General features: G+C 41.0%; 1 protein-coding gene across 1 annotated transcript in view; it reads right to left on the bottom strand.

Annotated features, from left to right (window-relative positions):
• The window catches only part of jph3b (junctophilin 3b), a 55180-nt gene extending 33288 nt beyond the window's left edge, over positions 1–21892 (bottom strand). Inside the window, exons 1-2 of the mRNA XM_025909259.1 lie at positions 20064–21892; positions 444–930 (exon numbers count right to left, since the gene is read on the bottom strand). Of these exons, the coding sequence (XP_025765044.1) occupies positions 444–930; positions 20064–20445 (869 nt within the window). The 5' untranslated portion in view covers positions 20446–21892. The remainder of the gene's footprint in view (positions 1–443; positions 931–20063) is intronic.
• Positions 21893–23962: the final 2070 nt, after the last annotated feature.

Below are 23962 nucleotides of genomic sequence, written 5' to 3'. Positions count from 1 at the left end.
AGATTGCGTAACTAAAACACAAAGAAAACACACTCTACCAAACGTGAGAAGCGACAACGATGGGTATCAGGAATGATTACTGTGGAACCGATCAAGGAATGAGTTTTAGTTAACCAACACAGTATGCTGGATTTCTAAGGTTTATTTTTGGGCTTTTTTTGCCTTCATTTGATAGTTAAACAGTGCGGAGTAGACAGGAAAGGGCTGCAGGTTAGACTTGAACCCAGTCAGGTGCGTTTTAGTCAGAAGGCATATGCGCACCTGCTCAGCCAGTGAGCTAAAATCGTGCCCTAGTATACAGCGTGAAACAGGCTTCAAACTAATGGCAGATTGCCGCAAATTTGGATGAAAACTATATGTGCAAAAAGGTATTTGTGGGTCTTTTATATCTGGTATCCTGCAGCAGCCCAAACCTACTATCTCTATCATCTACGTGCCATTACCTGATGGTAGAGTTGATATCAGATGCAGCAGAGGACACGGTACTCATCCCAGCTTCACTCCTGAATGAGCTCTGTTTAGACCTCTGGGAGGCCAAAGAGCTCCTGGACTCTGACTTCCTCAGCTTGAGACCTGACAGGATGGATCTTCGAAAAAGCCCGCCCTTCCTTTTCCCCTTCAGCAGCTCAGCCTCGCTGTGCGCCGTCAGCACAAAACCTCCCCGAGACACCGCGGGGCTGCTGCCACTGCTGCCTGTGCTGCACATGGAGACGCTGGTGGTCAGCGTGCCAGGAAGGGGGGGAGGTCCAGGAACCACTGCCCCAGTCCGGTCCAGCAGAGCTGTCCCATTGCTGTGCTCTGAACCGGAGCGGAGAGAGTTTATGGAGGTACGAAGCGGGGAGCGGATAACGGCCGCCATACCGTAAGGGACGCTCTGACGAACTCCGTAGCCATGACGCATCCCGCCAACCCACTGACCCTGAAATGTTCCTGAGGGGGAAAGAAGAAAACACTGATTAGACCTGATCAAGATCACATGGAGATGCATAAACAAACAACAAAATCTCAACCACTGACAACAATCAGTGCTTTATGGCATTAATGAAAGTCATAAAGTAATAATAATTCACACATAATGATTAATTTGTACACCTTTACTGTGTCGACTGACACTATAGTTGCCACAGCTACAGAGTCAGATACATAATAAAAACTTTCTAATTCAAAAACGGGAAGAAAACGGCTTTCTTTATGTGTTAAATGAGGGATTTCACAAGTGATCATTTCAGCCAGCTGTTAAGCAAAATACTTACAGTCGCATTAATTAAAATGTGCCAAAAAGTTTTGCCTAGAAATACCTGCCTTCAACACAAAAGTGTTAAAGTGCAGTTGTTCATATATGGGTGTAGGACGGCTCAAGTTAAATCCCCATAGAGTTTGTTGTTAACATAATGTCTGAGCCTGAGATCCCCGAAGCCTCATCCACCTGAGACTGTCTAAATAAGGGTTTTAACCCCTTAATGCCCAGTTTTTGTGAGTCAAACTTACATAAATGATACATTTTAATCAATACATTGCACAAAATGTGGGATGTAGCAAATATGATGAAAAGTTAAAACTCATTTAAGCACATTCATATTTAATTGACTTTTTAAAATTGCCTGAATAAATGCTTAATTTTCAAAAACTTTAAATTTAACTTTAAATTTTCTGGCAACAATTTCATGATTCGGGCTTTAAAGGTTAATATCTGTCCCTAAATATGGAGTTCAGAGATATATACGGATGTGACTGCACTAATGGTAATTTTGCTTGAAATGCAGCATTATAAATTGAACAAAATAATTGAAAATAATTATTCTGTAACGAGTCTGAATGACAGACATGCATTAACAGGAAGTCTTTCTGTAGAACGGTCACAATATAAAAGAAGATAAGCAATACCCACAGGATCAGCCACTCAGACCCTTTACAAGGAAAGCAGGCCTAGACTTTGTGTACAGGGGTAACTGGGATCTAACAATACCCATCAACAGAAATAAACATGTTTAGGTTTTGGTCTCTAATGTTAATATATCTGCTGATAACAGTGGAACTCAACTAAAGTCAATTAGCAAATAATGGACTGTAGCTTAACATTGCTGTCAATTAATTGCTAGCGAGCCAGTGCTAACATTAGCAGGTGTACCCCCTTTACAAATACGTTAACAAACAAAAATAAACAAACAAATGAAAGCGAGATGGTGATGGCCAAATTGTCAAACAAGAGGTTTCAATGAAACAATCCAAAAAACCACAGCATGCTCTCCCAGGAGAGGCCATCTTTTGTATACAGTGTGAAATATTTCCAAAACCTACAGCATATACTGCATGTAGACTCAAATTTATTAATAATGTATCATTTATATTTGCCTGTATTTACCCAGTCGTCTCCTTAAGAAATTGTTGGAACTAAACTTTGCATGAACACCGTCACACATACAGCAATATCTATATGTTTAAGATTTATATATATATCATCAAAAATTTGTATCTATGGTGGAATTTATTAGACTCACCACCAAATATGAAATGAAGAATTGGAAAAAGCACTGCAAGCCTGGCAAAAACCAAAAACTTTTTTTTTTTTTACCAGTAAATAATAGCTATCAGCGTGCACTAACTCAGAAAACAACATCATAGCTTTCATCCTGCTAGCTGTCTGGCTGGGCTAGCTTCTCTCTGTTTTCTTTCTGCTTTGCTCTGCTGGTATCTTCACCATCGCACACTCTTGTTTTTGATAGGGAAGGAGAGGAGGCGTAAAGAGCAGTGAGGGGTTTGTGACATTAACACAGTAGGTGCTGCAGTTATGTGGTACATGCACTAACCTACGGCTACTGTGACCCTGTGAGAACCATTTGATTTAGCAGAAGACTACTGAAGAGAGAAGGACGACGGTTTTGGATAAAAAGAAGTTTCCTGAGGTCAGTAAACAAACTCCTTAGCTCCATTGCTCAGCTTGACTTACTTATACCAGATATTAGTATTTATCTAGAATGCCTTCTATTCTAGGGTCTCTGGACTACTTAGTTCACTTAACCCAAAAATCCACATTTCAAAGTCAAACTAAAGATCTGAAATAACAATATAAAAACACCAAAACTACAATAGTTTCCTGGCAACATTTAAAAATTAAAGCATTTGCTTCTGGTTTTATTTCTCAATAAAGGAAATATAGACATGACCAATAAAGCATCATTAATGAGGAGTTCCTGAATGACTTAATTAATCGTTATACAGATGATAATGAAAATTTACTGGAGAACAGATTTAATCCAGTGATGTTTAGTTCATCTGTGAGTAATGAACACTTACACCACTTGCAGCAAATTACTGATTTTTTGTACTCTCTGGTATTTAATTTAACTAATTAACTGTGAGTGTGAACGATTGTCTCTCTCTGTGTTGGCCCTGCGTCAGATTGGCGACCTGTCCATGGTGTACCCGCCTCTTGCCCAGTGGTGGCTGGGATAGGCTCCAGCCCTCTAGCAACCCGCAGTTTGGTGTAATTCATTCTACACTTCATTCATTACCAAGCATTTGTAGATTTCACTAGTTCCTCTTTTTTTGTGTTCTCTGTGCTAAGGTGTTGGGAACCAGTACATGGGATTGGCTTCCTTTTGTCACTCCCATTCATTCACACCATGAATCTGCACTGTCCGCATCCCTTGCTACATAACAGTCCCTATATCTCTGTGTTGCTGAAAAGTAGGGCATCTGAGTATGCATATGCATGCATGTTCCGTCATTCCTCTTTCTCTCTCTCACTCTCCACGGAAGTGTGTGTTCCAATAGGAGGCCAAGTAATCCATCCCGCCTGCCCATACCTCTGATGTAACAGCACTCTGATTCATTCTGTAGTGAACGCACTCGCTCAAAACCAAACTACATGACCATATAAGGACTGCAACCACATTCTCTGTCTCCATCACAAACACACACAAACGTTTCCCTAGTGGGGTAAAGTGTCGGTGAAATGGGAAGTGCTGAATGAAGCCAATATTATAAGCCAATCGTATTCCAGGACACACGAGAACACGCTCACATGGGCACAACAAGCACCCAGACGCCGCTTTCAAAAAAGCCCGTGTGAGCGGTGGTGTTAAATCTGAACCTGCCCCCACGAAGTGCTGCATCATACCACCACTCACCCCCCTACACACACAGACACACACACACAAAAACAAACAGAGGCTGTGTCACAGACAGCTGGCCAGCACATCTGGCAAGGCCTTTGTAATCACATCAGCACACAGCTGTACGACCATATGAAAGGCGGATCAAAGAACACTCGCACACACATGCACAAACGAGCACCTGTGCAGCAGCTTGACGAGATTACCATTGCATTAAATGGCCGCCAGAACGCTCCAAGGCCAGCGCAAGAAGAGCGAGCATCACCTGCGAGTGCGTGTTTGTGCTGACAGAGCAGAACGGAAATAACCCGTCGCTACAACAGGTCACGTTCATTTAAAAAGGCAGTTATATAAATTATTTTAAAAAAGAAGCATCAGCCGCATCCAAAAAGGAAAAAACATACAAAATATATTTTTTAAAAGTACGACTATTACACTGATTTTTCATTATGCTGCTCCTGTACACAAATGTACAAAATGTAAAGGATATTATATATTTTTAAGGCATTTTTTAAAGTGGTGCTGCTAAAATTAGAATATGAAGCTGTTGGCTTCACCCACAGGTACTTAAAAAGTCATTATACCTTATACTTTCATTTATTACCAATCCACTTGAAGATATTTCTAAAAGAAAAAGAAAAAATCAGGCCCAAGCCTTTTGCTAATAAACCTTTAAATAGAAGGCAACAATTTAACATTTCATACTTCAATTGTCAGCTTTTAAACTACTGGATTTTTTCTAGTCTGGCAAAGTTGACTGTAGTTTTGCATCAACCATACAAATATGACAATAAATGAGTACATTTCCCAAAATAATGACGTATCCCTTTAAATTAACTGTATGAGTAAAGTGTGAAAAACGGGACAAGTTTTTGTTTCATTTGCTGTTACAGTAAAACCTCCAAATAGGAGGATTTCTTATACTATACACAGTATACTATAGGTAGTATGTAGTACACTCTACATACTACCCATGCAGTGTGCTGGAAAGCTTGTTTCTGTGCTACTAGTGTAATGTCTCTGTGTGCGGATCATTGTTTACAGCGCTGCTGTTTACAGTCCAGTTATTATAACAGATAAATGTTTAAAATAGCTAACAACAAGTTAAACTGTGAAATAATAATTGAACCAAGAAGTAACCGCTTCAGCACCGTGCTGCTAAGCTTAGTGTGTACGATGAGTACAGGAATCCAGAAGAACGTGTAAATGTTTTACATCGTCCTGTATGCCCTACACATTTATGAACACGTAGTTATCCCACATTTCTAAACTACTGGATTATTATTAGCTAAATTACATCTAGATTATTACTTAACTCTGTGATTCATAGACTTAAATACAGTAATATTTCTGTAAATACTGAAAAAAAGGATTATAACACAATACAAGATATCAGCAGCTTCAAAAATGCCTGTTACATTGAATCAGCACCTCTCTATAGCACTAACACAAACACTGAAACACTGAAACCTTCAAGCATGTAGGAGTTATTGAAGGCTGTGTTAACTGCAGCTGGGTGCACCAAAGAAAATGGCAAGTGAGTGTGTAAATGAATGAATATATGTGAAGCAGTATGTGGGTTTGAGCTTTTTCATGACTTCTTGGAAGCGTATACCACCCTCAGTCTGCCTGTCGCTCTCCATGGTGCTGAAAAATACAGCGTAAGGCAGCTGGCAGTGATTTTACTGCAATATCACACCTTACAGAGACTTTGCTGAAAGCAAGTGCAGTGGGGTAACTGTACAGGAGTTTTCTGACAGAACATACACTGGATTGGATTATCCTGCCGTGGCTGCACTGACAAAACAAACACTGTTGGGATGTCAACGCCTCAACCTCAGGAGTACAGTCGCAAGGAGAATCTGCTCCACAGCTCCCACGCCAAAACAATTTCACTGATTCTGCCTGGAAGCCAGCAGGAAGCACAAGCAAAGCGGACTCTCATTGCAACTACTGCAACAAGGACAAGGCAGCTGCGCGGAAAGAGTTAACACGGCGAGATCAAAGCTGCGGAAACATCACAGAGTCACAGCGATCTGATCACGCGCCAACCCCCAGGCTGAATTCATAATTGTCTCTTTAACAAATGCGCGTGTCTGTCCTCTGTTTTTAGGTTAAAAACCCTCTGCATTATAGGGTCTGTATTTCATTCACAGCAAACAGAAATCTTTAAAGTATTACTGGACTGTACACACACACAAAAAATTTGATTACACGGCTAGGTGTCTGTGATTCTTAGTCTGTGGTTCTCGTGTGTCCACATTATTGCATAGCAGACTACTTTACACCTCAAAGTATTGATTTGTGATGCACAGCACTTGCAAAGAAAAAACATGGAGCAAGACAAGCTGGAAGGAGCTCAAACTGGTTATTATATGAATTATAAATGTGTTGTTTTACCATGTCAGCACTTGCCCTTGTGTATATGAGAGAGATGGGGAGGGAGAAAAACATAAGATGAGACAAGGCTGAGTTTATCAAACACTTTTCCTCCTTTATGTTGCAGACGCTCGGTACAAATGGCTGGTTGTTGCTTGTAGGAGTGAAACTGGTCACAAAGAGCTTTACGACTGCACCAAAAACTGATTGCTTTGGGATCTAGTAGGTTGCCGTGGTCACCAGCAGTTTGCATGGAAGATGCTGACTTGACTGTCGGCAAACACTTGCAAACTATTTTGCAGGGTGGAACAGCAAAATGTGCAGAATGTAAGCTGTGCTGGTGGAGATTAAATCTCACCCATCAGTGGGGACATTGTTTTCTGTGTTCATATTTTATGTGTTGCAGCAGTAAATCTGGACTTAGCAAAGCGAGAAGCAGGCAGCCACTCACCTGTGCTCTCATAGTGAAAAGTTGAAGAGCTTGAAGTCTTTGTCGTTTAGCCTCTCTGTTGCTTGCAAAGTTGTTTAAAAGAATTTCAGTCATCATTTTAGGAGCTTTAAGTATGTTTTTGATTTATTATTGAAGGTCTTATATGAACAAATACCCTGTATTTAGTGGCTATGCAGCTGTAAGTTTTATTATGCTCTATCTGCTGTGTTTTCTGTGAGTGTTTCAGATGTGCAGCTATACTGTGCTTGTGAAAACTGCTCATCTACACTTGTTTTGTGAAGTTGTATAACACTCTTCATGTCTAATGCATAGCTTGGCAGCAATTATTTAGCAGGCTTTCTTTTACATCATTTACTGTATGTGTGTTTGATACTGGTTATATCACCATTTATAAAATATTATTGTTAATTTCTTACAGAAATTGACACGTTGTTTCTGTTTAGCATGCTGAAGGGAATGTCTTAAAAAAGACATTACACCTGTGGCTTTTTGAAAACCTCTCAGTCTGCTTAGGTCACTAATGGCAGAACAATAAAAAGGGAAATTGCATCTACAGCAATAGATCTCAGGTGGACAGATACACTATAGATAAACTACATCTATATGGATACGCATTTCTAAATTATTGAAGATTTCCAGTAAGTCATCAGCAAGCTGGCTGCAGTCAGTGGTTGCATAAAGGCAGAAACTGCAAAAACAAGAGCAGAATTCACTCAGAAGGAAATGAATGGAAATGAGAGCTAAGCAGGCAGAGTTCAAACTGGAAGAACAAGTTAGAAGCGCTCCATCAGCAATGTGATGCAGAGGCAGCCCTCGCTGAAGCCAACGTCTATGAGGCTGTAGCAAGCCAAACAGAAGGGGGACGCATGAGTGGAAACCTCTCCCCTCCAGCAGATCCCTTAGACTGGACTAGTCAGTAGGTTAAGGATCAGTTTGCCACATGAAGCTGTCAAGCTACAGGACATGACAGCGTGCGCCACATTTTTATCACTTAAGAAAAGAAAATGACAAGTCTGACTCTGGTAATAGACCCGATATGTCATACATGAAAAGTTTTTTCAATATATTTAGGCCTTCCAGAGCACTTGAAACCCTCTCATTAAACATCTGCACAAGAAAACTCCAATATGTCTGACCAGACAAGATTTTAGGTCCTGCTCAGCAGAGGTCTTCCAAGATTCAGTGACAAGTTAGGTAAAAAATCCTCACAAAATGTTAAATGTCTGTGCACAGCAACAAGCTTTCCCTCATTTTGGCTACAGTGTGGGAGAGGCTGGAAATGGCTATTTGACAAGGTGGATTGTTTCCTAAGATATTGAGTATGGATTTACATCTGTCAGAGACAAACTCTGAGAGACTTTGTGAGAGCTACATTCCTGAGTTGCTATACCTCAACAGAACAGGTGAAATAAAGTAAACTTGATAAAATCAGGATGTTTTCCATTGAATGTGATCTTTCTCCACTTGCGATGCACTTTTTCAAGTTTCACTACAACTTGGATAATGAACTGGAGAGTGTTTTCAGACACACTGGCATCTTCCAAACTACAGACAACCATGGAGTTTGCCAAGTGGTCTCCAACATGTCTCTAGATCTGTGTGACTGAAGCTTTACTCAAACTAGCTCAAGTCTAGGAGATAGTGGCTAACAGCCCCCTGTGCTGGCTATTCCCCTAATAATGCATACGTATAAGCTTTAATGAAACTTACATGGGTCAGTACTGTAACGGTTCAACCCCTTATAGCTTGTATATCATGAAGGAGGATCATGATGCTTCCAGTCCAGGCAGTTGCTGTTCATATAACACTACACCATCCCAAGCGCTTCTAGGGCAAACTCCATCTACGCAGTTAGTAACGCATCAACAACAGTGCGGGGCAGACTTCCAAGACAGATATTTAGAGTTTCATGATTTAGTCAGCACCATTAATCCTCACTGCAAACATAAAACTTCTCCCGTTACATAAGCTAAAGCCTGCAGATGGGTTGTTGTTTTGGCTTTATAGAAGGCGCATAATAGTAATGACCCTAGGAAAAAAATGATAAACAACAAGTTACACTTCTGAAAACTTGTTTTTTTTATGGACATTTTTCACTAAAAAATCTTTTCGTTTAAGAGGAAGAATTAAATCTTATGCATCAATCTATTTATATTTATATATATTTATATTTATATATATAGATTTATATTATTTTTCTTCTTATTATTATTACTATTATGCTATGCATTGGAGCAGACTGTAGAGAGAAAAACTACTGAAGAGAGGCAAAGAGAGAGAGAGCCCTGAGGACGGTGCACGGACACATCGGCTGGGGGAGAAAAACAGCAACTACACAAACAGAAGGAAAGACAGATGGTAACTAAAGACAGGTAGACAAGAAAACCGACAGGCAACAAGCCAAGAAAAAGGGCAGTACAGTCAGGCTGTGCAGGCATGCAGACAAACACACTAAACTGGTCAAATCACTGAACACTGAAAGCAAGGAAAGTCTGTTCAAAGCTAAACCTCTTCCTGCCTAAATCGCTGTGTGGGACTATTATCCGTTTAAGGGATTTTGCTTGGGCCCCTTTTTTTCTGTCTGAGTCTTTCAGATTGCCATTTGAGGATTATTCATCTGCTCAGAAATTTCATAAAAAAGGCCTGTGATAACGCGATGACATGCTGATGACCTGCACATTGAAAAAATGCCTAAAATTTTCTATCATTTTGTAACCAGTGTTTTCGTAATAATAGTTTATCCATCTATGAATGGTTTGGCACTTATAAAAAAACAAATACCCTCATGTGTCCTTAACCTCAGTCAGTCAGATTTCTTTGTTCCCCATAAAACATTTAGTCTGTTTAAAATTCTCATTGTTTGCATCCATGTTCGTCAACTGGTGTCCTTTTGTTCCCCATTTCAGGCTTGCATGATTTGCTTCACAGTCACTGAGTTGGATGTTCTGGGCTGTGAAACAGTCGGTGGAATTTTGTAAGACTTCAGGATCACTTTGCTTTTTTGTTGCATTTATTCATTTGTTGAGACCTTCAAGTGGATCAAGTTGGATACATATTGTTTTTATAAATGCATGTGTATAAATTACTTCCCATTTTCTTATGCAACCCTTAATCAAATGGAGTTCCACAATCCTGTGCTAAGTTTTCAATGTCGTATACGTATGTGCATCTTTCTTACCAACAGAACACGCTTTACTTTCAGAAAGAAATGGTAAAGAAGAAAATGCATGATGTCAATGGCTCAATGAGAAAGAGCATGAAAAAAGAAAAGCACAGTGGCCTGGCATTCATAAATAAACTAGCAGCATGACGGCGCTCTTACCAGACAAGTAAAAGATGCCTGAAAAGCCAGTGGAAGAAGAAATACTGAAGGGGATAAGCAGCAAAGATCATAAATAAATCAAAAAAGGAATCTGGAAAGGGATCAAGACCTGCCAGCAACACGGGAAAGATGCTTTTCCTTTTACGTCAATACAGCAAACGGGTGACCTCATCAACTGTGCAAACTACCGTGGGATTACAATCCTATCCATACCAGGCAAAGTGCTTAACAGGATCATCTTGCACAGAATAAAGGAATTAGTCATCATTCAGCTCCACTGGGCTTCACAGAGAATAGATCCTGTACTAACCGAGATACTGTATGACCACCGAGCAAGAATGGACGACAGCTTTCTGCTGTACAATTTAAAGTATTCATCATGAAAGGCAACTCAAAAACGTGTCCAAAGAAGACACTGTCAATTCTTACCTTCTCTATTCTTGCTAGCAGCAACTTAGGATTTGGACATTTGGATAACTTGTCAGCCAGTACTATTAAGGTGACCTGGCATTACAGTACAATACCTATCAACCAATGGATGAGAATATAGTAATTTCATGTTCTCTTTCAGTGCTTCACAGAGCAAATGATTAATGACCCAAAGCATACCGTGAGAGCAACCCGAGAGTTTCTTAAGGCAAAGAAATGAGATCTTTCACAGTCACTTGTTCTCAAGCCAACACTGAAGATAAAACTGGATGCAGAAAGATCCACAAACAAGCAGACACTGAAGCCGGCTGCAGTAAATGCCTGATAGAGCATCTCAAGGGACGAAACACAGCATTTGTTGATGTCCATGGGTTCTAAATTTCAAACAGGCACTATTGCAAAAAATCTTCATCGAAGCGTTGAAAACAATCTTTATACTTAAAGTGGCGTTAGTTTCTGCTAAACAATTCGTGATTAGTTAATGTAATACTTTAGTTAATTCTCTTAATCATAATCACATCTTGTTGGATTTAAAAAAACAAAAAAACTAATACTTCCCAAAGATGTATGGAGCTAATTATAACTAATACAGATTATTAGTAATAAGGTTACTGCCAACACAGTTTTTCCTGTCAACATATCCAGTTTAGCAGTACTTGGGTCACCCTTTAGCAAATACAGCAATATTAGGCATTTGAATGCTTTTAGCAGTTGGTTGAGGGTGACTTCCTGACTCAAAGAATACTGCAAGAGCAACCCAGGAGTTTCTCAAGGCAAAGAAATCGGATATTCCTCAATGGCCAAGACAATCACATAATCTCAAACCAATACAGCCTGCTTTACAGTTACTGAAGACAAAACTGGAAGGAGAGACCCACGAACAAGCAGCAAGTAAAGGCCTGGCATCACAATGGAAGAAATTCAGCATTTGCTGACGTCCGTGACTTCTAGACTTGCATAACATAATTTTAATTATGTTAGTTTGTCCAATTACTTTTTTAACTTTTTAAACTTCTGGAAATAGGGACTATGCCCAGGAGCTGAAATTAAATTAAAGCAATTAAAGTCAGTAATTCATTCACTTGATTGTTTTATTTAAAATCCACTTAAAAAAGGCCACAATTACAAAAAATAACAAAACCAAACAAAGTTCCCTTCTCGAACAAAACCTATGCACCTAACTTTACATTTGCTTTCAGCCATAAATGTAGTAATATTACAGTAAAGGCTGTAAAATGGTGAGATACCTACATGTTTAGTTGCATTGTAGGGCCAGGATTAATCATTTTAACAACTTTGCCAGATGGACAATGGAGCTTTGTGACTTGTATAATGTTTTTTCTAATCTAACCAAGTAGTTTTGGTACCCAGAACTAATCAAAGAGTGTGTGAATATGAAAGTGAAAAATAAAAGGAAACAACAATGGTGCCACACAACATCTGGAAACACAACTCAACATTCTAAAAATCACATGGGACAAAAAACAATCTCCTGAGATTAGATAGCATACATCACCACTAACCGTCTAGTGACCTGGTTTGGATTTTTTAGGTATTCTCTCTAAAAAGAGGAAATAAAATAACAAAGGATATCAATACTGTGCACTGCAAAAGAACAACTGAAAAATAAAACACAACTTTAGAGCTTTTATTTTGAAAATATCATGCTTTGATTTGACTTATAACCTCCTATCATATTGCAGACCTCCCAGGAATTTATCTTGAGGACTTCTTGCTTTTACAGAAATACAGTTTACATAAATAAAGGTGAGTATGTCAAAAACAATCTATAGCTGCTAGAAACGCTGAAGGCAAAAATGAAAGGAGATGGCCAATCACATTATCTTAGCATTCAGATAACAAGTAAACTAATGCTATTAAAAATTACCACTAGCAAACCAACATCAGCAACTTCGCTAACAGCAAACCTACCTCGATAATGACATCAAAATAACACGACTACAATATTGATTTATCTGTGAACAGCTTTAATAATTCCTTATAATGTTTTAAACCAAAATGCATAACATCTGCTGGTTTCAAATGTTTCTTCATCCAAATGGACAGTCTAAGAATTGCTGGTTTTCACATCATGCAGGTAAAATACTGCATTCAGCTGACTTGCATGACACTTCCTTTGAATTTACTTTCTTTCAAGGCTAAAATAATCAACAGGACAAACCTCAGAATTTGGGAAATTTCAATATTTCTCTTTTTGATGAGATTTTACAAAACAAAAAAAATCTTAAAATAAACTAATCATAAAAGTAGACAGTAGAAGGACAGAATACATGAAACTAAGTAGAGTCAAAGGAGAGGAAGGGGCTGTCTGAATATGCAATTCTTACTTGTGACTTGTGATAGCCACAAGTAAGAGTTCAAACTGTTTGTGAATTGCTTTTCCCTTCCTCTCTTCCACACAGAGGTGAGAAGTGAAGGTTTTCCTGCAAACAGCGGTCCTGAAGCTGACGGGGACTGAGACAACGCTCAGAAGACTTCAGCTGTGCTCACGGTTGTAAGCCTGTTAGGGTTGTCTGAGACTTCGAGCATTATCTTGGCCATGTCTAAGATAATTCTGTTTAATAAGTCTATTATATGCTGGTTACATGCATTGCTACAGGGCATGAGCTAACTACATGGCCGACTGGGTGATAGAAAGCAGAGTGGCACTTCTGGCCGAAGTGATTCCTCCCACACACACTGCAAATATATTCTCTCAAATATATTCTTTTACACATGCTTGTTATTTTTCCTCCAAAACTCATGTCTCACTAATCAGCGAGCCAAAGGAAACAGGTTTTTGATCTCATTTGGCCCACCTATCGTTGCAGGGTGAGTTTAAAACAAGAGAAGTGGATTTATTATTTATTATGCAGATTTATTATGCTTACATAACACGGCCAGAGCGAGAATAATTACAGCAGTGATAGCGGCTTTTAGCAGGCTAGCAGGGTGTGTTAATTTAGAACAATTATAATTCTGATTTAGCATATTTACCAACAGCTGGAGGACATGAGGGAGGTTCAGGAATACTTGTGAGCGGCCGCACACCTTGTGTGATTGAGCATCTGCCATGATATGAATGCTCTCGCGCTTTTTCTTATCTTTTTGACATCTCATCTTCACATAAGTTGGAAAGGGGAATTTTTAGGTCAGTTTGTGCATCTCTGACAATAGCATATTCACCACTACTGCTGTAATCCATAGCAGTTAGCACTGTTGTACACAGTGACAGCTGTAATCTCTCTTTGTGACTTCAACTCTCACTAAAGTGATTACTGAATCCGTCTACTGCTCTCTTTTCATTTTTCTACTCCACTCCCTCTCTCCTTCTCTCTGTATGTGGTTGGTAATCAGTCATCTTAGCTCTTCATCTCAGTAAACAACATTAGCCCGGAAGGCCAAACCAGCCAATCCGGGCTCGGCAGAGCCGGCTGGGCGGCCAATAGCAGCGAGGAACATCAAGTCCCTCGTGACACAGTGACCTGCTGCATGTCAGTGAGCATTGCTATGGAAACCCTACTGTACAGCGCGGCTCCGTGGAAATGCAGCAAAGTGAGGGAGAGAGGAGAGAGGTGGGAGGAGAGGAGAGGAGAGAGGGATGCTGGCAGAAGTGGGAGAGTAACGAAGAGAAAAGCTAAACAGCAGCGGTAGAGACGGAGGAAGAGTGTTTCCTAGAAATTTGGCATCAGGTGGAGTTGGAGGGGAAGTGTAGCTGACTCAAATTGCACAGCGTGTTTCAAAAGTATGTAGGCAGCAGAGCATCTTTGAATGCTTTGGCTTCTGGCTCATATTGCTCTGGAGATGACAGAGCTGTGAGTCTGTAAGGCAGATTTTACTGTGAGGCACTCTGCACTGGACCGTATCAGAAAACCAATGAAGGAAAATGATTATTTCAGCTTTAAGCTAAACATTTAAAATCACATTTAAGCTGTCTTAATAAGCAATAACAGTTAGACCTGGCGCAGTTTAAGCTCATGTTCATGCTTCATTTAGCATTTAGAAAAATAAATGCTTGTGACCACCAGCGCTACCCCTCAGCCTACTAGTAGACACACCTGTGGTATCAATTTCAAACCTCTATCGTATTCATAAGATTTTCAGAAAACTTTCAAACTCATCCAAGTTTTTAGTGGAAATTAACAGCTATGGTATTAATTTTAAACTCCTATGTCTTCTTCACAAACTTGGGTGTCCATGCTGCCCGCCTGGCGGGGTGAACCCAATACCCCTTTTATGGCTGAGGGGTAAAAAGGACTGAAAAGTGAGTTTTCTGACACTGTGTAAGATTCATGGTTTTTTTTAGACTGTATTGAAGTTTTGCAGTCACATGACTACTAACCATGTGACGTTAACTTGTCCAATATTTTAGACATGTCACAATAATTGTGACAGTGTAGAGTCAAGTGAATCAGGCCCCTTTCACACAGCCCTGAAAGCAGTGACCGCTCGTCAACCACCAATTTCTCAGGATAAGTGTTAACAAAAACCTTATTCAATATATAGCAGACTGTCATGGTTGCCAGTAATTTCCTTGGAGATTTACTTTCAAATTAAAAGTTTTTTGACTGCTCTCCCTATTCATGACATGGACACTGTGATGTCAGTTCAGGACGTAGCCTTCGACTGCCGAAAGGAGAAAAACCTAATGAACAGATTAACTTTGCTGCTTCTGTGAATACTGTCTGTATACTGAGCTGCACTTTATTTTCTGATAGCTTTCATGTCCTCTGAATAGCCTCTACTGTATCTTTCATTTGCCGAGAAAATACCTGGAAAGTGTACACATTCTTTGGATTTTTTTCGAGCCAATTAGTACCGTATTTCATTTAAAAACTTTGACACGTTTTTCCTTTTTCTTCATATTTCCTGTAAATCTGAACCTTCCAAATAAGGTTTTGGACTAGAACTGAACCAAACCGTGATTCAGTGTCAAAAATGGTCCAAGAAAGAACAATGACAACAATGTCATGGGCATCCATGGAGGAGCTACACAAATTGCTGAAAGCTGTAACATGAACTGGACCATGTCACACTATGCGGATCACAACCCAAAACTAATGGCAGTAAAACTGGCCACAAATCAAGCATCCATCAACTGTAGACCCAGATTTTTTCTGAATAATTGGTGGACACCAAACTTGAGTTTATGGTGTTTTAATGTGTCTTTTCTGTTTTTTCTGTTTTGCGTCACACTTAATTTTGATTGTACAACTTGGATAATGGAAAAAGTGCACTGAACTGTGCTGCGTGTCTTCTTCCAAAGTGATGATAAAACAAGTAATTTTTACACATTATTTAGGCAGCATTGGCATTTGAAGAAATAATTTACACGTGGTAATATAAGTTTGCATTAGCACAAATAGGAAATAGGAAAAGGATAGAACGCAAGTAGGAAAAGCTCACATTTCTCTTCACACACACAGACCGGACAGCTAGAAAATATCTTTTTTGGTGCAAACAACTTTTGGGCTCCACCAGCTTCTTTTTAGTTTATGTACACATTTGTCTAGGCTTGGGAGGATCCCTAGGAGTCACACTAGCGCAGTGGTTCCCAAAGTGTGGGGCCCGCCCCCTAGGGGGGCGCAGAGCTATTGCAGGGGGGGGCGCGGCATGAAAAGGGAAAAAAAACAAAAACAAAAACAACGCTTGGACACTGCTAGCACGGGGCGCCCACACAAACGCAAAGCAGGAGATGAAGCATCGCTGAATATGTTTCCAAACCAACTTCATTCTAAGCCAAAGACTAGAAAATATGGTGAAGCATATCTTCCCTTTGGTTTCACCTGCACAAGTGCTGAGGTAGGTCTCCCTGCAGAATTAGTTTCCCTGCATCGGGAGCAGCGCTGGGCTCTCCAAATCACGGACAAACAGTATCCCACAGTTGTTTATGTTTTTGAACCCATTTTGTAGAGGGTTTTTTTGACAAATGTATTGATAGCAATGTTGAACATTATTACACAGGAAAAAAAAACAACTACATGTAAAATAATTACACCGTGATGCCTCTGCCTTTCTAAATGCAGGGACAGTAATGGCCTGTATATGTAAGCGTGTAAAACCTGCAGAGTCAGATTAACAGTATTTTGTCTCTATCTGCCATTCTGCAATTCATCTCATGTAAACAATAACGTGGCGCACAGTGTGACGTGAAAAGAGGCACATAGCTTTGACATTGCGTGACAAACTCTGTAATCCTTGTCCACACGTAAACGCAAAAAAAAAGGAGTTTTAAAAAATCTCCGTTCTCGGTGATTCGATACGCCGTTTACATGTGCCCGAAACAGCTGCGCGTTCAAAAATACCCGTGTAGGTGCGGACGGAGCGTAAAAGAGTTGGTAGTTTATTTTATTACTACCTGTAATTTATTGCAGATTATTTGTATTTGCTTAATTGTTTAATAAATGTTTGAGGTGTGAAATAAACCGCAATGGAGCAAAATATGGGCGTGTGTGGTTGAAGGATGTGTTTGTGCGTGTGCGTGCGCGCGTGCACGCGCGGGGGTGGGGGGGCGCGAACATTTTTCTTGTTAAACAAGGGCGGCCCAGCAAAAAAAGTTTGGGAACCACTGCACTAGCGTGTGACCCCCTGAGGGTGGGATTTTGTCTCCTCCCAGTTTTGAACTGGGCATCTTTTTTGTGTGTGAGGCGAATGTGTTCATCACTACACCATGGAGGCGCCGATGCGGGTTTATAATTACAAGTAAAGTCAGGAACACTTTCAGCCGCAGCAAGGCAAGATTTATGTTCGCATTGCTTCATTGGTTACTTAACTATTTATCTTTTTCTGGTTATTGTTTTCTGTTTCTTAAATTCTGCCCCAGCATCAATGGTTACTTCCTCTATTAAAACATATTAGTTTTATTACCTCACAGATCTATAAAAAGGACAGATGCATGCTGTTATAATAAGGACACTGTGTACTGTTGGAGCTAGATAAACACTCGTAACTAGGCCAATCTCTGCTGCATTTACTGTATGTGGGTTCAAATGCTACAGTTACGCTCCAACATATCCCTCTCTGAAAGGCCCATTTTTGTCTTTCTCTTTCTTTCTTTAATGATCTCACTCGCCTCCTGATTAGAGAGTATCTCTCATAACTATCACGATAATAATCTATCCACCGAGTGAGCCATCTCTCAGTTATCTGTTCATCATATAAGTGATCCATTCATCCATTAATCTGTACATCTGTTGAATCATCTATGCCTCCCTCTGTCAGTCCGTCCATCTCTTCCATCTGTCTGGTCATCTATCAAGCCGACTTATTCTCCTTTGTACCCAATCAACCCCTGAAACCAGTCTGGTCTGCGGATTTTATCGGGCTGCTCGGGACTGTGTGTGTTTGTGTGTCGTGAAGAGCAGCGTAACGCGGCCTGGTAGTTGTAGAGTTATGTAACAAGGCTTTAGCGGCACGTATGCTACTGTCAGCTCTATACTTACACACATACCGCCAGATTTCATGGCTGTGCAGTTTTTGCACATGCATGCAATGTAGTGTATGCATGTGCAGTCGCACTCACAGCAACTGAACTAAGTCACAGCCTAAGAGACTGAACGTGCAACTGATTTTATTTTCAGGGCAATTGTGATGCAGATTTGGAAGACTCTACAAATGAAAGAAGAATAATCAAATGTATAATTACATGTTTTGCTTTTTCAACATAGTCAGATGACAAACACAGACATATTTCATGCATTTAGGCGACCAACATTTCATCTGGTGTCCCTAGCAGATTGATGGATGCTTTTGGGTGTTCAGCACAAATAGTGTGCTGATATTGGCTGTATTTGTAGTCATGCAAGTGGCTCTTATGATTATCATTTTTATTATAAAATTAAATATTTCGACAAGTATTGGATGGAATAGCACCGAATTGTGAATGTACTTATGGTCTCCACAGATTTACTATGATAGTTTTGATTCCTTGGATCAAAATTCCAATTAAAAAGTATTTTAATATAGTTATTCTAGCCAAACTGGGGAGATAAGCCATATGCCACTGGGTTTATTGCTAATCAGTAAATGATAGCATGTTAACATGCTAATAAAGAATGATAAACATTATAAACGTTACACTTCCCTTGTCATAAAGATATCAGCATGCTGACTTTTGTATTTATTGCCACATGTGACTGACTAACATGACTGTAGATGTGTAGGGCCAGTTTTAATAAGCAGGGGAAATTACTGTAATGGCTTAAAGTGGAGTGGAAAAAGCACCAGCGGGAGTGGAATACTAATAATGTGGACACTGATGAACAGTCGGTTTATTTTTGTGCTAACCAACAATTCTCAATCTGGAACGCTGCCGCCACCAAGGCTGTATGGTAACTGCACACCATTTGGAAATCACAAGACTGACCTCCAACCGGTTCCCAACTTTTAATTTACTTTCTGATTGTTACTTTTCCTGGATAAACATTATTCACTGTCCATGGTCCTGAAACAGGAAAAAAAGAACAGTGGGAAAGATTTCATGTATTTCTGTGGGACTTTTTTCTGGCTTGAGGGGTAAAATTAAGCCTTAAAACATCTGAAAAAAAGACCTTTTAAAGGCTTCCTTAATCTCCTGAAAAGAAACACTAAAAATATAAGACTTACGAGTAGTTTTGGTGCATCTGGTCTGACAGAAAAACATGCATTAGCAATCTATCTTTTCTGATAGCACTTTCCTCTAGCAATTCAAGCCCATTAATACAAGTAGAGAAAATATCCCTCCCTATAAAAGCAAATACTGCAGCCAGGTCAAGTGCAAGATGGGTAAAAACTTCTGTCCTATACAAACTAGTTCAAACTTTAGGTAACTAGGAAATTATGAAAAAGTGCACAAATGTAATGTCTGTCCTTTGTTCAGCAATGTTTTTGGGGCTTGTTACTTGGGAGCTGATGTCCTCTTCCATCCCTCTAACCTTTCACTCATCCCTTAAGACTACGTGGCCTGAATTGAAGGACTCTAAATACACAGAGTGTCCTCAAGCAGCTGAATTGAAAGTTGAGGGTTGGGAGGACATGAAGAAGAGGAGGAGAAAGACAGAGAAAAGAGGAATCAGAGACAGAAAATTAGAGCAAGTTCATTTTCAAAAGCTGTCCTGGCGCAACCTCTTGGCTCAGCATGAGCATGTGTGTGTTAACAAGGCGTGATAGAAGAAAGGATGACCCTAGAAAACCTTTAGAAAAGTTCCTCCTACTGTGCATCTGCTCTCAGCCTGTCAATCATCAACCAGTAAGAGGTTGTTTTCACAGAGGACAGTTGTCAAATATCGCTCATTGACAGGAACTGTGTGGTGTGCCTTCTGCCACACACAAACCAACTCCCAAAACACCCACAATGCATCTGTCCTTCTGTATCTCCTATAGTTCTTACCTCCATCCGAGTACGTCTCTGTTCCGTATCCGTCCTGCAGGCCGTTGTTCCATGTCCCTTCGTACTTCCCGCTTGTCCCCGTGCTCTCCCGCACGCCATAGCGTCCTTTAAAGCCATTCGTCCACTCGCCTTTGTACACCCAGCGGCCTTTATTCTCAACGCCCACACCGTGTCTCTTGCCCTGAGCCCAGGTGCCCTGGTAGGTGTTCCCGCTGGGCCAAGTGTAGACACCCAGCAGTTCAAACCCATGGGCCCAGGAGCCGCAGTACTCGCCCTGGCCTTTGGGTCCAGTGCAGATCCCGTGACCGTGCGCCTTGCCCTCCTCCCACCCTCCGCAGTATGACCCCCCATCGTCAAAGTTGAACCTGCCGCCAGTGGACATGCATGAAACAGGTCTTGGCAATTCCCCTAAAGCCTCGACAAAAAGAAAAAGAAAAGAAAAGAAAAAAGAAGGAAGAAAAAAGGACAGGTTGGTGCTAGAACCAATCCATGGAGCTGAGTTTGGAGGTTGGTAAGGGTAGGGGTAAGGAGGTGAAGGAGGGAGTGGGAGGGAGTGAACTCCCACACAAATCAAGATAGGCCACTTTCAGTTTCCCACTAGCTTGGTGTGGAAGAAGTGGAAATGAGGTGGACCAAAAAAAACAAAAACAAAAAAAACGTGGCCCCTCACAGCTGTGTCAGGGCTCTCCCGGCCTGTTGGGGAAAGGTAGCAGGTTGCTGTTCACACCATCCTCTTGGTGGGCTCTTTGTAGCTTTGGCTAGCACTTCCCAGCTTCTCTGTGGCCCTTCCAGGTGAGAGAGGGGGAGAGTAGGGCCAGAGCTGCCATTATTCTCCCTCAGCAGAAGTTTAAACCATCAGGCAGCTCCACCGGCCTGCCATTGGCCTGCCTACACAGTCTACGACACAAACGCAGAACTCTTCCTCCTACTCTCTCTCCTGCCTTCCGCTCAGGCCCACTCAATCTGCCACCTCCTACCTGATGATGCCTCCACCTTTCTGGGGTGTAGAGCCGAGAAGTTTCCCCGGTGGCAGCCCTTCAAACCTCCGAGCCTCCAGCATAGACGCCACCCTGATCAGCACCGAGGCTTCAGCTGGAGCTGTGACATGATATCTGTCAAAAGAAAAAAAAAAAAAAGGAAAAAAAAAGAATCTCCTCCTCAGATTTTTCTTTTTCTCCAAGTCTGTTGTTGACGATCTGACAAAAATATTTAAAGTGAGACTCTGTGGCTCACATCAGACTTCATTCTCAGCTTTAAAACACACACATATACTGCGCTTTGCTGCACAGCCAGAGATCGCACACATGCATAGAGAGAGGGAGAGAGACAGAAATAATGGGAAAAACACAGAATGTAATCTGCTCGGCTGCCTGTTTCGTCTGTCCTGTGGTGCCGGAGAGCAGCAATGCAGTCTCCTGCCTTATGCACGCATACACTATATGCAGCCACACACACATATGCACACACACTGACAGAAAGTGCGCACACACAGACAATGAAAATAAATAACTGAACTGATTAATTTCTCTTCTTCTATTCCCCCTCTCCCTCTCTCTCTCAGTCTGTCTGTAGGTCTTTAATCCACTGCGTCCATAAGTGGTTTATCCTCTGCGTGGGCTGCCTTCAGATTGCCTGTTTGATGAAATACCATCCATCTATATGATCCTGTTAAGGTGTGCTCTGTCCTCTTCAGCATCGCCTGCTCGTCTCCATGTTTCCCTATGGAGTGCCGGCTGACGCACAGCCTGCCTGCTGCCTTGGTCTTACAATCTCTTCTCCTCCTACGGCTGGATCTCTGTAGCTCTCTCTCTCTCTCTCTCAGAAAATCTGCTCATTAGAGAGGACTGTTCCAATGCAGCCACAACCCCCCTCCTTCACTGCTCAATAGCACAATCCAGTTCTTAAAGAGATAGAAACGCCACACACAACTTTCTATTGCCACCCTCATCTGTAGCTTTATTTTTTAGACTGTTTATCATTATCTCGGCTTATCTCTAATTTTGTTGGCCTGAATACACAAGGGCTGGATGATGATACTGATTCTAAAAGTCCTGAGGATGGTTTATTCCATGTCATTAACTTTTTGTCTACTGTGTAGTTTCTGTTTGCCTTGCTTGTCCTTTGTGGTCTCTCTTTCCCCTCACCCCCCACACATTCATGCCAAATTAAACCCCCCTCCCTGATCTCAGTGCTCTTCCTGTTAAATGGGAGCTCTTCTTTCCCACTGTTGCCAAGTAATCGCTCAAAGGGGATCAGATTGTTGGGGTTTTCTCTCTAACATTGCAGGCAATGTAGAATATTGCCTTGAAGAAATAATCATTAATCCATCAATTTTCTTAACTGTTTATCCAAATGAAGCTTTTGCTTAAGTGCAATAAGGAAGTTTTGTATTTACTAATCTGTCTGCTTTTTGGGGTGTTTGGTTGCTAGTCTGCTACGCTGCAGAACTCAATGCTGACATCATCGCTCTAGTCCAGCCATCTTTCTGCCCTGGTTCTTGAAGCCAATCAGCCTCCACTCTGCATACTTTAAATCACATTGCTCATCTTTGACTTCACTTGCAGACTCTGTGGCACAACCCACCTCCACCTAAACCCAAGTCACTCAGTGCTCCATCCAAGCCTCCATCCTATCTTCTTCCCCCACCAGCCCCTAGACTCTGGTTATCCTTCCCTAATTCCGATCACCGATGTGATTCTGCTCTGCTGTGATGGGCCATCAGAGGCGAATAGGAAAAAGCCATATCAATAAATTTTTAGCTTCTTCTAATGATCTCTCCTTATTGAACATATAGTTACGTGGGGTGGAGCCTATCACAGCTAATCCCAGAAGTTTCATTCAGTTCATCTGGACACGAGTTCAGTCTCACTTGACAGCAGATTCCACAACCTTATAAAAAGTATAGCTCCCTAATGATCAACACCAGCACCCCTGCATAGCAATAAGTCATGAGATCAGATTCAAGATCACTGATATGCAAAGTTGTCATTGCCATTAATCACTGGCCATGTGCGCTATACAAAGAGAATTGATGAATGGCTGCAATCACAGCATAGTTAGATGTTCAAAGATGTACTCTTAGGTCCTCTCCTCAATTCAGAGATGGTTGTTCACTTATTACATAAATGGCCTGCTTGCCCTGGGGTGGACTAATTTCTGGTGTAGCATGTTTTGGGGCTTATAAACCACAGAGACCAGGCCTTTTAAAAATACACCCAGCTGACAAATACAGGATCACAGATATGGTTTTCACTCAGGCAGTTTTTTTTTTCCTTTTTCTTCTCTCTTGGATCGCCTGGAGCTTTCTTTAGGTGTCTTCTCTACTTTGACAAATGCTCAGCTGGGATAACCAAATTTACCCAGATCATTTTTGATATGGTGTTCTTCTGCTTCCCTGTCAACTGCGTCTTTGGGGACAGTGTCTGCTCAGTGTTGCAGTTTTTTTAATGACACATAATTAGTGCTCCAGTGGATAATGAGAGTCAGACCTTAAATATTGAGCCACATCTTTTGGTTCACAGTATTAATCAACTTTCAACTACCCACGATTACCAATGGTAATTCCCACCTATCATAGGGCTAAGGTTGGCGTACATCCTGGACAGGTTATGATCCGTAGCTGGGCTAACACAAAGACAGACGACTCCACACTCTCATGCTTACACATGCAGCCAATTTGTCATTTAACCTAAACCGCAAACCTTTGGATTGTTAGAGGAAGCTAGCGTACCAGCAACAAGTTGCACTTCTATAGCATGAAAGCATTTACAAATAAATGTAGGCACTCAGTTCAATTCAATTCAGTTTTATTTATATAGCGCCAAATCACAACAAAAGTCGCCTCAAGGCGCTTTATATTGTACAATAGATCGCACAATAATAAATACAGAGAAAAACCC

Source organism: Oreochromis niloticus, linkage group LG7 (genome assembly GCF_001858045.2).
Source record: "Oreochromis niloticus isolate F11D_XX linkage group LG7, O_niloticus_UMD_NMBU, whole genome shotgun sequence".
NCBI classification, from domain to species: Eukaryota; Metazoa; Chordata; class Actinopteri; order Cichliformes; family Cichlidae; genus Oreochromis; species Oreochromis niloticus.
Note: the sequence above shows the minus strand (reverse complement) of the source record. Positions and strands in the feature narration are given on the sequence as shown.